At 37.5% G+C, this 15,583-nt stretch overlaps 1 protein-coding gene across 1 annotated transcript in view; it reads right to left on the reverse strand.

The window, feature by feature from the left end:
• Positions 1 to 13,286, reverse strand: part of NUDCD1 (NudC domain containing 1) — a 67,383-nt gene extending 54,097 nt beyond the window's left edge. Inside the window, exons 1-2 of the mRNA XM_009281970.1 lie at positions 13,239 to 13,286; positions 6,897 to 7,051 (exon numbers count right to left, since the gene is read on the reverse strand). Coding sequence (XP_009280245.1) covers positions 6,897 to 7,004 — 108 coding nt within the window. The 5' untranslated portion in view covers positions 7,005 to 7,051; positions 13,239 to 13,286. The remainder of the gene's footprint in view (positions 1 to 6,896; positions 7,052 to 13,238) is intronic.
• Positions 13,287 to 15,583: the final 2,297 nt, after the last annotated feature.

Consider the following 15,583-nt stretch of genomic DNA (forward strand, 5'->3'; position numbering starts at 1 on the left):
GTTGGACTAGATGACCTTTAGAGGTCCCTTCCAACCCAAACTATTCTATGATTCTATAAAGCATGCCGTGGCCTCATTTGTTGAGAATCCTGTAGTTGAGGGGATTTAAAATCCTTCATATTTTCCAGATGTTATTAAAATCAGATGTGCATTTAAAACATGTTCGAAGGTAAGCAAGATAAATTGGATTTGGGTAAGTACCATTTTAATAAGCAACAGCAAAAAAGACCAGATGACAGACAGATAGCCTGCTTGCCTTTTGGGCCTACTTGAATTCATATTAGAGATTACTGTGTACTACAAAAAGGCACAAGGGCTATTATGAAACCTGCAATGGAAAAGATGCAAATTTGATTTTTAATTATTGGAAGCATTCAGGGTCACTTTGCAGGTTCAGTTGCATCACTATGCCCCTTGAACTATTCCACTAATTTGTAACACATTCAGGAGGGGAAAATGAAAGAATTAAAAAAAAACCCCAAACAACAACCAGCCAAACCCCCAAAACCCCACCAAACAAACCCACAACCCAAACAAAACAAACAAAAATCCTACAAACACTAGATACAAAGAATTTTGGCTTCCTCATCTTTTACTTAATTTTAAGGTTTCACTGAAAGGCAGTATTTTCTACAATAGAAGTGTTCCATTGTAACTAGCAAGTTGCATGACTACTGTGTCTGGGGGGGTGGGGGGTGTGTGTGTGTGTGTGTGTAAATCTAAATCCCATGCATCTGATCATGGAAAGAAGAAACATCAGCCCTGTTAACAGTGATTTACAGGGCTATACTATGTAACATTACAGAAGACCACACTTTTGCCAGCCTTCAAGTGAATCTTAACAGTAAGTTTCAAATAGTTTTGGATGCAATTTAAAAAAAAAAAAACAACCAACTATCAACCATTTAATCTTCTAAAGCCCATATCAGATTTATCAGCACTGAGCAGAAACTTCAGGACTCAATACATCTCCTGAAAAAAGTAAAAAATAATCTTCATTACACGTTACAAAGCCTTTCTCTCAATAGGCAAGAAAGGAAATGCTCTTATTCACAACCTTTCTGTTCACTAATTTAACCTTCGGCATTTATTAGAACAGTCTCTAATCTCAGTCTGACAATGAAAAGGATGGACCTATTTGAAGCTGAAACAAAACCTGTCCTCAAAACCCTTCTGTGTCAGATTTGCTTTTTGACTTACTGTTTCTCTGTTCACCAGCTGGTTAACAGGGGTTAATAGTAACTCCCTGCTTCAGAAATACGAGGGGATGCTGAGATACTATAGTCATGTTTTGTACTAGTAAGAACTGGCTAAAACAACTATAGTGATTTTAAAAGAAGTCAGATTTACTCGCTGTAATTAGGTTTAAATGACAGCAACACAGTTTCTTTAAGAAAAAACTAGATGCAGCTTCTCGTCAGAGCCAGTTCATCTCCCTTCACTTCTCTACAAATATTCTTCCTTTGTTTAACTATTTTTCACTCCCAAGTCTCTCTCTCATCTCTTCCACTGGTCTTTAATTCTAGCTCTGCCCACTTCTTGACAGCATACTCTGCTTACTTTTGGCCTCTGTCATTCTGGTGGTCTGTTCCAGATTTCATCTGGGTGCCTTCACTATTACAACCCCTTTCCTTTCAGCAGCTCGTTTGCCTCACCTGCCTATGGCACTAACCCTGATTTTGAGCCTTTTAAGCAGCCCAGGTTTCAAATTTGTATAGAAATCTGAGCAAACAGTTCCTCCACAGGCCAAGTCAGGCAGACCAAGCCAGGGTGTACTCTAGTTGCTCAGGATAAGGAGGCAGTGTGCAGGTACAAGAGGTAAAATGTAAAATGCAAGCTTAAAAATTCCCTCTGTTCCTGACTCCACCCCACTAGGCTCCATTTAAGTAAGAGTGTCTTGGCTTAACATAGTTAAGTAGTGAAATTTTACTTAGGTTCTTTGGCATGTCTGTAAGATTTAAAGTGGCATGCCTGTAAGATTTAAATTTTTTAAGTTGTATTAAGAAATTGTATTGTTCCAAAGCCAAAAACAGTTCGTCATACTGTATAAACAAGCGATATCTCGTAAGAGATTTAAAATAAGAATGAATTTTCCAAGGAAAAGACAGGGAATGAGAAAAGAAAAAACATACCAAAAGAGAAAGGAAAAAATAAAAGCTGTAAGTTATATGGCAATTTCCACGAAGTAGCCATAACAAATACAAAACTTTGTTTTTATGAACAATCAAAACATCTAGGCATTGGACATGTCTCTCTGAGCAAAAATGTCCACACCCAGCATTCTGAATAACTAAGAGCCCAGTATTTAAAACCCTGATACAGAAGTCTAAAAGATTTTGTTGTTCTTCACTTTATCTGCTTCCTTATTGTGACCTGTTTCAAACAGAATTCTCACATTGTTTCTGGTGCCTCTAACAGTTGTTCTTAGTTTAACTGAAAGTTACGGAAACAGCATTCCACAGCTAATTCTTACTGGAATTCAGAAAGATGAAAATATAGATACCATTAAGGATTTTAATTGTGAGAAGAGTTACAGTTGCCACAATTTCTCAATTCCATTATTTGAATATAAAAAGAAACAGTCATCTTTGCAAAAAGAGCTGAAGGTCGAGAAATCAAGTCCAAGTATTTAACTGCTGTAGGAGAAAACTTTGAATTATTTTCCAGCTAAATTCCAGTATTACAAACATCAAGTAATTACAGAAGTCAAGTCATATGTAAAAAACCCCACAATCCCCAAAAAAACAACTCGGTAATCCTGTCACTATACTACCCATTGGATCTTTAAAACAAAGTATCGATGCTGGCTTACCAAATGAAAGAAATACAATAGTTGTAATAGAAGAATGTTAAAGCTTTTATACAGTATTTCCAGTCAAGTTAGGGCAACAACTTTCGCAACCTGGTATAAAAAAAAACCCACTTGAATACCCATCCATCAACTTAGAAAAACTGCTCATGTCGATCACTTTTCTTTTTCAATTATGTTTGATTTTGAGCAAGTGGCAAGGTATTATCTATACTTTTTGCCTTCACAGATGACATCGTTTTAAACACCTAAGTTGCAGGGATAATTCGTGATTTACGGATAACTAACACACTACCATACTAGAATCAAAGTTGCAACAGAAATAGGAAGCAAAACTAGAAATAATTATGTGTTAAAAAGCCTATGTGTTCTTTCACTTTGGATTTAGGATAAACATGTTAACCTGTTTCTTCTTCTGTTTTAAAGACGACAGACATTAATTTTAATTGTGGCCGTTGCTAACTTGTAAGCTATACTTGGCTGAAAACAGTATTATTTGTAATATACATTTGACTAATATACAGCCAGGCACATTTGTAATGAGACACCTTGTTGATGTTTCTGAATACACATTCCTCTTTATACATATGCAAACATGTTTCCTTTGCAAAACAGCACTGTATTGCATATTAGGACACAAGATGGCGGATATTTATTTCACAGTCCGGTGGAACTAAAACTTGTGACAAGATATTAACCAAGTGCCATTTTCTTGAACATTCCAATGGATTCACCAGTCCTAGGAAAGAATATTATTTCAATTTACTGCATATAAAAATGCAAATTACTGCCTGTTGTAAAATCCTTTATCTAGTTATCTGCCAAGAAAGAAATTTACATGCTTTAGTGCCCTCCTAATAAAGGAATGTATTGGGTGTCTGTGCTGTGCTGGCAGTGGGGAGCTGCAGGGGTGGCCTCTATGAGAAGAGGACAAGGCTGCCCCGTGCTGCACACAGCCGCTTCCAACTGGCTTCAATGGACTCACCACAGGGCACAGCTGAGCCTGTCAGCTAAGACGGTGGTGCGGAGCAGAGGTTCGCCTGCAGCCCTTGGAGAAGACCATGGGAAGCAGGTTGTCCCTCTGCAGCTCATGGAGGACCAGAGTGGGGCAGATATCCACACTGCAGCCCACAGAAAGTCCACGCTGGAGCAAGCTCCTGGCAGGAGCTTTGTGTGGCTTTGTTTCCCATCATCCTACTCTATTTTTAATTGGCAATAAACTAGATTAATTTCCCCCAAGTCGAATCTGTTTTGCTTGTGACGGTAATCGGTCACAGTGATCTTCCTGTTTTTATCTCAACCCACAAGCTTTTCTGTCTTATTTTCTCCCCATCCTGTTGAGGAGGGGGAGTGAGAGAGCATCTGGGTGGGTGCCTGGCAGCCAGCCAAGGTTAACCAACCACAAGGAAAAAACACAAAAAATGAGATTGTGACAAGCCACACCTCACAGAAGGCTTTCCCTGACAAGCTTCTTTCCTTTAGACACTCCTACTGGGAATCCAGATGATCTCAGAAGATTTGGAAGAAGTCCCAGAAGATTATTCTGTCTCAGCAAGAGTCTGCCAAAGGCTCCAACAGCTTATATGTTCTATGAAAAGTAAAGGAACTATTTTGCAGCTCCAGTTCTCAGCCTACCATCCTCTGGAAACCTGTATTTCCTGGAAAATCTAGAACTACCATTTCAGGATTTCTCTCACCTTAGCCCTGGCCTAGTAATTTCCACTCCCAGAACCTTGCACACAGTAAGCCACACTCTCTCAAAAATCACACATTGTCCTGTGTTTTCTTTTGTTCCTGTGCTCGTTTTGGCTGGGGGAGAGTTAATTTTCTTCATAGTAGCTAGTATGGGGCTATGTTTTGGATATTTGCTGGAAACAGTGTTGGTAATACAGGGATGTTTTCGTTACTGCTGAGCAGTGCTTACACAGAGTCAAGGCCTTTTCTGCCTCTCTCCCCACCCCACCAGCGAGTAGGCTGGGGGCCTGTGCTCGTTTTGGCTGGGGTAGAGTTAATTTTCTTCATAGTAGCTAGTATGGGGCTATGTTTTGGATATTTGCTGGAAACAGTGTTGGTAATACAGGGATGTTTTCGTTACTGCTGAGCAGTGCTTACACAGAGTCAAGGCAAAAAATCTCAACCCACGAGTTTTTTCACTTTTACTCTTCCGATTCTCTCCCCCATCCCACCGGCGGGGGGGAAGTGAGTGAGTGGCTGTGTGGTGCTTAGTTGCTGGCTAGGGTTAAACCACAACAGTCCCTTCTGGGTTACAAGTCAAATTCCTTGGTAGCATGACAATGGATATTTTCCTTTCCAAACCTGAAAATTACATGTAGTCAGTTATAGCAATGAAATATGTTTAGGCCAGTAGTCTGTGGACTACAGAACAAAACATTCTGTAGAGTCTAGAAAGAACAGTATGAAGAGACTCCATAAACTTTAAACATCTCAGCAGTATACAGTCACTCTGAATCATTTGAGTAATAAAAGGTTAAAGACTTTCTCCTCCACCCAACTCACTTAAAGATTCCTTCTATTTAACACTCACACAGTCTAATTAATCTTATGTCAACAAACATGATTCCAAAAGTCAGGTTACAGTAACTGGAAGAAGCTGCCACACCAAAATATATGAATGAAACAGGAACAGCTATAGAAAGCAGGAAAGTATTAGTATGCGACACATTTTGTATTTTCTGGAATTATATTAATCTCATAGCAGAATTCAACTGACTTGTTATCAAAAATTAACGTTGTTTTATGTAAAAATCAAACCGCAGCCCTGAATCATTTACTGCCAGAGCAAATCTTATTATGAGAATGGAGTATCTATTATGTTATGACCTTTCTCAACATAAAATGTTAACCAAATAACTGTTCATGAATGAAACATCGCTATTTAAATTAGCTAACAACTGGATACAATTCCGGACTTTTTTTTTTCCTTCTGCATAGATGAACATTTAAGAAGCTATACTTGATAAGTCAAAAGGATTGAGTTAATCAAAGTAATGAAAACAAAAAAAAAAAATCCTACTTTGTGGTGAAAAACTGTAAGCATATATTTATTGCTCAACAGGATACAAGTCAAAATTGTCAGAGATATAATCTTACTCTAAATTATACATTCAAAGCTAAGAAGACATTGTGACAGCTGCAAAATCACTGCCAGTAACACAATCTTCTATTCCTTAATGACCAAGCATGTACCAGAAACACGGTGTCCACAGAGCCATGTCCTTTACCCTCTGGAATGATGAATGACTTTGTAATGGAATCTAGCGCATCCATGCAGCAAAAAGGCTCAAAAGAAATAAAAAGTTTGACTACTTAAGAACATCAGTATAAAAGCAGAAAACCGTCATGTTTTTCAGACTTGGTCTAGCTTACTTACACTCTATTTCAAGTTTGCGCAGGACCACCAGCATCTTTTTGCTTCCAATGAGTGATGCCCAGATTAACCTATTAGTATATAAAGGCTTTCATTTCTAATTCTAATGCGTACAGCTTCTTTCTCTCCTTATATCTACGACTGGATTTTCAAATTAGCAAACAGACAAACATCAAGTAACATAGGGGAGAAACAGCCAGCAACTAGAAAAGTGTGTCTACTCTTCTTCAGCTTGTCACCATATGTCTGTCTTCCCCAGAATGGAAGCAGATGCAATACTATTTCAATACTAATGCAATACTATTAATGCAAAGATGTCAGAAACCTCACTTAAAATCCTTTCATCCTTCCTGTTGAACTGCATTTTTGTTAATCTACCTGTCTTCCTGGCAACAGCTTCCCCCAGTTTTTGCATTCGAATCCTCCTTGCCATATTTTCTATCTTTCTGTCTTCCCCAGAATGGAAGCAGATGCAATACTATTTCAATACTAATGCAATACTATTAATGCAAAGATGTCAGAAACCTCACTTAAAATCCTTTCATCCTTCCTGTTGAACTGCATTTTTGTTAATCTACCTGTCTTCCTGGCAACAGCTTCCCCCAGTTTTTGCATTCGAATCCTCCTTGCCATATTTTCTATCTTACCTATCCCCTTCCTTTTCAAATTCAGTAATTTTTAAAAAAGGTTTATTCTTACCAGAGTCACTGACAGATTCATAACCCTTCCAAACTGATCAACATAGTAGACATTATCCTGGGACCAGGAATCAAGGTGAAGATAATTATACATGCCAAAAGCACGCATGTGGTCAAGGGTATATTGATCATCACGAAGTTTCACTTCTGCTACAGCTGGGGGGGAAAAAAAAAAAAAAGACTATTTCAACAATTATTTATTTATAATTAAGTAATTTAAAGTTCAAACTAACAATTCAAAAATATTCTTCCATCCTTAGTCCATAGGTCTGGTTTATTTGAAGAAAAATACAGTATGTATACATAGTTTAAAATTTCACCATAAACTTGGAAAGCAGGTCATCCACACCAAAGGCCACTGCAGTCATTCACTGTGATCATGTAATAACTATTACCATTTATAGTGGCCTACGCTGTCTCTTCCCAACATGTGTTGAGATTCAATTTGTCAATAACCCTCAGAAGACGAAACGCACATGCAACAACTAAGTAAAACCTACTTTTAAGTCTGCTTGGGAAGAGTATGAATGATTCCTGATATGTACATGGTACTACAGTAAGGGAAAAAAATTCTGCTCTACAGTAACTCCAAGAAAACAACAGCCAAAAGAAATATCCCATTAACTACATGGATTTCATAGTTTTAAATTCTGAACCAAGCTATCAACACTTGCAATACAAAAGATTAAAACAGTACAAAGCAGAATTAGTACATGGTCGTTACTAAAAAACCTATGTTCCTAGCACTCCCACTGAGGTTGAAATCTTGAGAAATGTCCAAGATACCATGAAAATTTCAGACTAAGCTTCTTCTAACTGAAAGAGGCTGCAAAGAATGGCTGTTCACTATAATGGCACCTTCTTTAAGGCAAGAAGCATGCTACTTACAGCCATCCACTTGAGCAAGATTTTTTCCAAATAGAAAACGTCTCGTCAGCTACCAGTAATCACAACTGGGGTTATCGTTCTAAGACTAACAAAGTTTTTATTTAAACTAGCTGCAGCTCTTTCTTCTTATTCCATATCTATACAGAGATCAAGCAGCTGAAGTCCCAACATCTCAAAATACAGAAAAATCCTCAAGTTTTAGCAAAGACATTAGCAGAAGTCTAATCCATCCTTCTGCAAATAGTCTCAGACAGACTGGAACTCCAGTTCACTCTCCAGTACAGTCATCCCAGGATCCTTAGCTTCCCTGCAGGAAGATGATCTCAAACTTCACACAACAAGCAAAATCCTTTAGAAAGTTTTAAGTAAACTCTGTCAGCCCATGATGATTAGCCTTCAAACCCAAGGTATGGGGAAAGCACCTCAAGGCTAATCCTTCTCATAGCAACAGTTATTTTAGTTCCCACTTTTTCAGCTTCCACTTTCTTCTCCTTTCTGCTCAGAAACAGAGCAAAGCTATTTCCAGTATTTCAGTTCCATCCACCCCCGCAACAGGGACCATTCACAACTCTAAGCAGCAGTCCTCATCTTAGATTTCTTACACTCTTCTTTAGCATCTACTTAGATCCTACCAAAGAAGCAGTAGTTTATTCTACTCTGTCAGAACACCAATTACTCCAAACAGTAGTTCATTTGATAGTGCAATATCAGTGCCACTGCATAGCTATCACAATACCATCAATCAGATAGTCACTAGATGGATCAGAACTGATCCCATTAGAGATACTGGCTATTAACATAAAAGTGGCTATAGGAAACTATGCAAGATTATACTGTCTGATTAATTAAAAAATCCAGTCATACTATACAAAATGCTCACAAAATGACAGTATAATTAGCAATTAGTCTTCTAATCACTGTTGATATTTGCAAACCAACAGCATTAATTCCACTCAGCTCAAATCATTATTCATATTCACCACACAGGAGGGATTTCCGTACCTCTGCAACTAATAAATTACTGTTGCCCAAGCCATGGCCCTTCAAAAAAAGCTAGAATATCAACAAAGGAGCGAGAAGAAAATACACCTGTCATAATGGGAAAGACTGTTACTCATTCCAATTTCTACTTTAACTGATTAGAATATTTTACAGTAAATTACACTGTAAAAGATATTAGAAGGATGTGTTGTGAAAACATGTTTTAAAGCTGTTTGTACAATCAAGCTTTATCACAGAGATGTTTTTCCCAACACGACAAGAGATGATGTGAATATTCTGTAAACAATTAAAGACACACCAAATATAATCTAGGATAATTATTTTCAGTGAAACCAAGTACATGTCATCTACTTCCTGTATAGCTACATTAACTGATCTTCTGAAATTAGAATACACATGCAGAAGCATGTAAAGCTTTTTCAGCACAGAAAAATCTAAAATTGCCTTATTTTGTAGAGCTTCCTTTCTCCACTTCTTCCCCCCGACCCCCTATACATGTTGCTACTGTCAGAATTGTAACTAAAACACACAAATAGTGAAAATAGTCCAAACTAGATGCTTCCTAAAGCAAATGTATCATCTTTCAAGAAAATTCTTGGAACAACATACTATTGATTACTAATTGTAAGGTGATAAGCTTTATAAAAGCTGGAAGAACGTGAATAAATTCTCCGTCCTTGAGTTTTTCAGCATGTAGTCCTGACAACCACTGAATACTAAGGGGTCAGGAATAGGAGATTCAAATCCCTTGCATAATTGGAATATGCAATTAACTCTTCATAAACAGAAGTCAGAAACTATACCATTTGTAGGTGATTTTAAACCAGGAAATCAAACAAATGTGTACTCTACTGTCATGAAACACTTGAAATAAGGTTATCAACTGCTTGCAGAATGTATCCTGTATATATAGCTCTCTGCCAAGAAGTAATTAGAGAAACTATTCCATCCTCGATTAACTGAAACCCATTCTGTGATCAAGTGAAATCTGTGCACAGATGCCATCTGCTATCATGTACCATGTGCTCAGATAGTTTATAGGAGATTTTACACTAGGATGAAGTTCATTCCTTCCTTTCTACAGCCTTCCAGGTTCAAGTTTTCTTGATGGTCCTTGGAAAAATGAGAAAACTAACAGCTGCGTGCAAAAAAATGAAGGACAAAAGAGAGAAGAAATGAAGATTTTTAAAAAAGTAAATTCAGAAAAGGAGAAGTTAATACAAAGGGAAAAGAAGAAATATTTCAATCAGATCATCACCTTATTCAGTCGCATAGTTTGGGGGGTTTTTGTTTGGTTGTTCGGTCAGGATTTTTTGCTGATTTTTTGTTGTTGTGGGGTTTTTGTTTGGTTGGGGTTTTTTTGGGGGGGTGTGGCTTTTTTTGTTTGTTTTTGTTTTTTTTAAGAGTCCCAGACTAATTCACTAGCTTCAACTTTTTGGGTTCAATTGACAAGCAGCAGTTAATGACAGCTATATTCAACAGAATGATACATGGTCTCCTTCAAGTTTCTGATAACTAGATCTGCACTACTAAAACCCAGGAACATTGATTCATACTCTGTCACACCAGAAAAGAGAGCAAATATACAGAATGTATAAATTAAATCTCAGCTTTCAATATTATTTCCCAACAACCCTAGTCAGGTGTGATATTTCAGACCAGTACAAAGAAAATTATGCCACTTTTCTAAAATTGTATTTATCTCCAGCTCCATGCTTAAAAAAAGTAATTTGACTCAAAATATTTCAAAGATAATTAAGCAAAGACTTTCACTCACACCACCTTTACTTAAAAGCAAAAGCACTAAATACAAAGCAACTCATAAGAATGAACAGGAGTAAGATGTCCCTAACCTAACTGGATCTTATTATAATTAATACTCTGCATTGCAAAAAAAACCAAAACAAAACAAAACAAAACTCCTCTGAATAAAGAGCACTATCAAGAGACTTATACTTTAAATGAATAGTGAAGTCTTACATCTGCCATCAAACACTATAAAAAAGAAGAACGAAAAAAAAAAGTAGAGAAAAAAGGGTGAGAAACACCCCCTCCCCCCGATTTTTAGATGTTTTACTGAATACATTGAAAGAACTTTACAATACCAGAAAATATGTAAAATAATTATATTAAAATATTATTTGGGGGCATTGAATGTTATATGCTTGTATGTCATACTTTGTTTTGCAATGCCACCCAGTGGAAGCAATTTAGTATTTCATATACACTTACCTGCTAGTGGAAGAGATTACATTAATTTATTTTCTAGTATCAGCATTCAAAGATCCTTCTAACCATGCACTAATTTTTTTTCTTTTAATATTAACAAATAAGTTTTTATTGTTAATGGCAGCATCATCTCACTGTGTTTGTTGCTGCTGTTGTTGATTAAAAGTACAAGACTTGTTTATTCTACTGCACAGTAAGTATTAATAGACTAAACACAAAAATTTACTGTTTAATAAACACATAGCTTGCTGAAAACAAGCACAGGCTGACAGATACCATGTAATGAAGTATTTTTGCCTGATCAAATTACTTACACAGGTGTGAAAAGTAAATGGGATCCATCACACACTAAATTGAATAAATAAATTGAACAAGGTCCAAAAACTAGAAAGACATTTGTGAAAGCATCACTATAGCAATGCCTTGATTTATAAGCTGACTTGTGCCAGCTGCAAGAACCATTCTCTTTAACACCAATTACAAGGCAGAACTCGCCTCTGCGTTATCTTTTTCTTTCTCAAGAAATTAAAGTACAACCCAAGAACAGATACACATGTGCCTGAGACCTAAACCTAGATTTATGAACTACAGCTGTAAATATCTGAAAAAGCCATGGCTCACAGTTTCTTAGTAGTTCCCATACTTTAAAGACTTTTTTCTATATTTAATTTTTCAAATAGAAATGGAAAATTCAAATGGAAATCTCTATAAATGTTTGAAACATGTCAGTGCCTTTGGCTCCATAAAAAGACTCAAATGTATGTTTTCCATGTATCATTACTAATTGGCAACTACTTTTCACTAAAGTACGGTGAATGGATGACTACTTTTCACTGAAGTACAGACCTTCTAGTCTAAACAGGCTACAAATAGGGCAGTCATTTATTAACACCATTTTTCAAGAAAAGTGATTAAAAAACCCATAAATACATGTGATCAAAAGAATACATTCTCTGCATATTCTCCTGGCTTGCAACAAGAGCTCCAAGCTGGAGTGAATGTTTACTATGCCTTTCAGATGTTCTTATATCTAAAAGCATACACTACATCGTATGTGTAATGGTTCTGCCAAATAGACAAGCTAGAAAGGAAAGGCATGAGGGATACCCACATTTGAACAAATTCTAGGCCCCTGGGGAAAAAAACTAAAAAAAAGGAATCAAGTTACATCTGACCAGTGGAAGCCAAGAGCAAGGTTCTCATTCCTTTAAAAACCTCACGCATCTTAGACACGCTCCTTGTTGGAGACAAGGATTTGCCCCACAATCACTGCTTTGGGCTCTGCTGAGATCAGATCAGGGCAGGGCAGAAGAGGTGACAGTAAACGAGACGCTCTTTCCTCCTTCCCAAAGGTTCAGTGATCTAAAAGAAAGGCATTACAAAGCTCAACGCAAAGGAAGCATTTGAAAATAAGTTATGGAAATAAACTAAGGAAAATAAGGAGAAAAATAGACAAAATTTACGGTGAAGATTTGGGAATTAAGGGCATAATAGTGTGGGACTCATTACTGGTCGAAACATGTTACCAGGATGAGAGATGAGAAAAGAGAAAAAACTGAAAGTTTAGATTAACTAGGACAGAATGGGTAGGAGTAAGGAAGAAATAAAAGAATAATGTGCAAATCAGAGTATTTAAAAGGGAACATAAGATATCAGAATTTCACCATTCTTCTTCACTGTGACCATATATTTAAGAAATTCACTAGAAAACTCCCCTCTATTTATTTATTTATTAGCTCTGTGGTAAATAGACAGATAACTTTAAAATTTCTTTCTGCTTCAGCTGCACATCTGACCACAGCAAATTCCAGGCAACCAGTTTCACAGTTAAAGGCAAATTAGAACTGAATACTAAGTTTTACACGATGGTCAGGAAATGAAGCTCATTGTAGTCCATGTGAGCATGACAACCACCACAAGTTGCCCCGCAATATCATGTGCTGCTCTCCACCTGCTCCAGTAGTAGAAGCCTGCATCAATTCCATGTGTCAATTTTTTTTGGTCATTTTATTTTATAGCTAGCAGTGAAATCCATAAAAATTGATAAATATAAAAACATAGATGAAAATATTGACAAAGAAGATTAATACTCTGATGTTTAATACACAAGTTTGTAGTAATGCTGCATAAATACTTCAACTACAGCCGAGGTAACTCAGTTCTACTTAAGAATGAGCACCTATTTCTATTTATTGTCACATATTCCAAGTACTGTAAACCCTACATGTTCATCTTACTGCCATGAAGTTTGGGATGCCACACAGGCAGAACTCCAAATCCAAGCACTCCTGAAATAGTTTCCTGGAAAACAAACAAAAAATTCAACAGCCTTTGCACATTAATCTTCCAGATTCTACTACAACATTTTTGCACACAGTTATGAATAAAATCACAAATTAGTCATGCTGACAGTGTTCCTAAACATTTGACCTTTTTTTCAGTTGTTGTACTTTACTCACTCCCACTTCAAGGAAATAAAATCAAACTCTTCGCTCAGTGACAAATATTAATTTAATAATCCACAAACTACCAAGTTCTTCATCATGTTCCTGAGACTTTTAATCTGCTCAAAAATGTGTTGGAAACCAGCAGTCCTTGGCCTTCTTGCACAGTATTAATTTATTCTCCCGTGCAGTAATTTTAAAAATATAATACACTGTGTATATATATATATACACACCATCCATGGTCTCTACAACTCAACCCGTTATTCCTGCGCAACATAAAAGTCAAGTTATGGAAGGATGCCCTCAGTCTACTGCATATGTAGACCACTGACACCAGAAAATACAAAGTTCAGGTACAGAACATCTCTGTACTGTGAGGAAACTGCCTTGAAGTAAGCAGAAGAAAACCAGCAAGGAGAGTGAGCCAGCTGTATGGCCTAAGAGCAGGCTGAAATATGGACAAACAAAATACCTTGAAGACAGATATAGGGCCTGGTTTGGTTTATATTTCAGGTTAGTAATTTTAAAAAGCAACAACAACAAAAAAGGCTTTCCACTCTCCAGTGGACTGATATCTATCTATATACACACACACGCGCGCAGAACAGAGTAAGTGACTTGGTATTAATGATTTAGTAGGACAGCCAAATAAATTGGACTGAAATGAGTCAGGGTCTTTGTGCTGTGAGAAGAGGAGAAAGAAAAGAACACAGACACACATACCCACCTTCTATCACACAAGTTACTGTAACTATTACGTAAAATATCTGAACAGACAAGAACTGACTAGATCCATCTATCCATTAGCAACTCCATCATTCAAATATTTTAATGAAAATCTGTAATCCTCATCTATTTAGAATAGGTGCACAACTGACTATCCAAGAACCACATAGCTTGTTTGACCATAAGGAGAACATCAAATAAAGGACAAACTAAGAGACTGTAGCTTTGCTATGCTAACTGTTGCCATCTTTGACACGGCTGTAGTACGCTCCTAACACACATACACTCACATTTGGAGTGTCTTTTAAAAGGCGACACCTACATCAATCTTACAGTAAAAATGTCAAACTACGTAAACAAAAGTGTTACTCTCATTAAATTTTCCAGTTCTGTCATAGATACATATACAGTGTCACCTAACTCATTCACTCATCCTTCAATACGCAATTCACGTACAACTTCAGTCTTATTGCTGACAGTTCACCATGGCAAACATACCTTTCTGTGCCACTACTAATACAATGTATTCAACACAAAACTAAAGTAACATATAACAGATAACTCTGTAGACAGGTATATTGTTCAGTAAATATATAGAGGCAGAGATCAGTCCACCCAAATTGTATATTACTGTCCTAGCTTTATAAAAAAAGGAAACTAATTTGTCCACCTTACAAAAGACCTAAATTTCACAAATCAATAAAGCTCGAATGCTGAGAGATTTCAGGGGGCATGGGTAAGGTTGCAGGCACACACCCAACATGACTGTGTTAATGTTCTTCTCGGTGAATTGAGAACTCAGTGAAATCATCCATTAATGGACCAATACCTCAAACGCTCATAATGCCTAACAGAAAAAGCAGAGCATGGAATTAACAGGCTGAAGATCCACCTCTGAACTGTGGGCAGAGTAAGAAGGAAAAAGGGTTAATTAGCTAAAGTTTGTAATGGATACTCATTTCATATACGGGTCTCTAAATCGAATGTATTCGTTTCAGACACCATCACTTTGAACTACCTCAGCTGGTCATCTGACCTTACCACGTGTGCACAAGCCAAGGCCAGATTTAGCACACCGATTTTCTTAACCATTTAGAAACTGAGGTCAAACTCGCAGACAGTTGCAAGACAATGATTCGACATTTTGACAAGTCGGAGACCTTGGTCCACCATGAAGCCACACGAGGCTGGGGGGGGGGACGGGGGGACACACTCCAATGACAACATTGCACCCAATTATAACGAGAAAAGTCGAGACGAAACGCCGAGTCTCTTAAACGCCCGCCGTTCCCGACAGGGGACAGGCGCGCAGGCCTCCCGGTAAGGCGGGCCGGGCTTTCCCCACCTCAGGGCACGCTTGCACCCAGGGCCGCTGGGCCGGGCCGCGGAGCACCGC

Source organism: Aptenodytes forsteri, unplaced genomic scaffold (genome assembly GCF_000699145.1).
Source record: "Aptenodytes forsteri isolate BGI_AS27 unplaced genomic scaffold, ASM69914v1 Scaffold421, whole genome shotgun sequence".
In the NCBI taxonomy this organism is placed as follows: Eukaryota; Metazoa; Chordata; class Aves; order Sphenisciformes; family Spheniscidae; genus Aptenodytes; species Aptenodytes forsteri.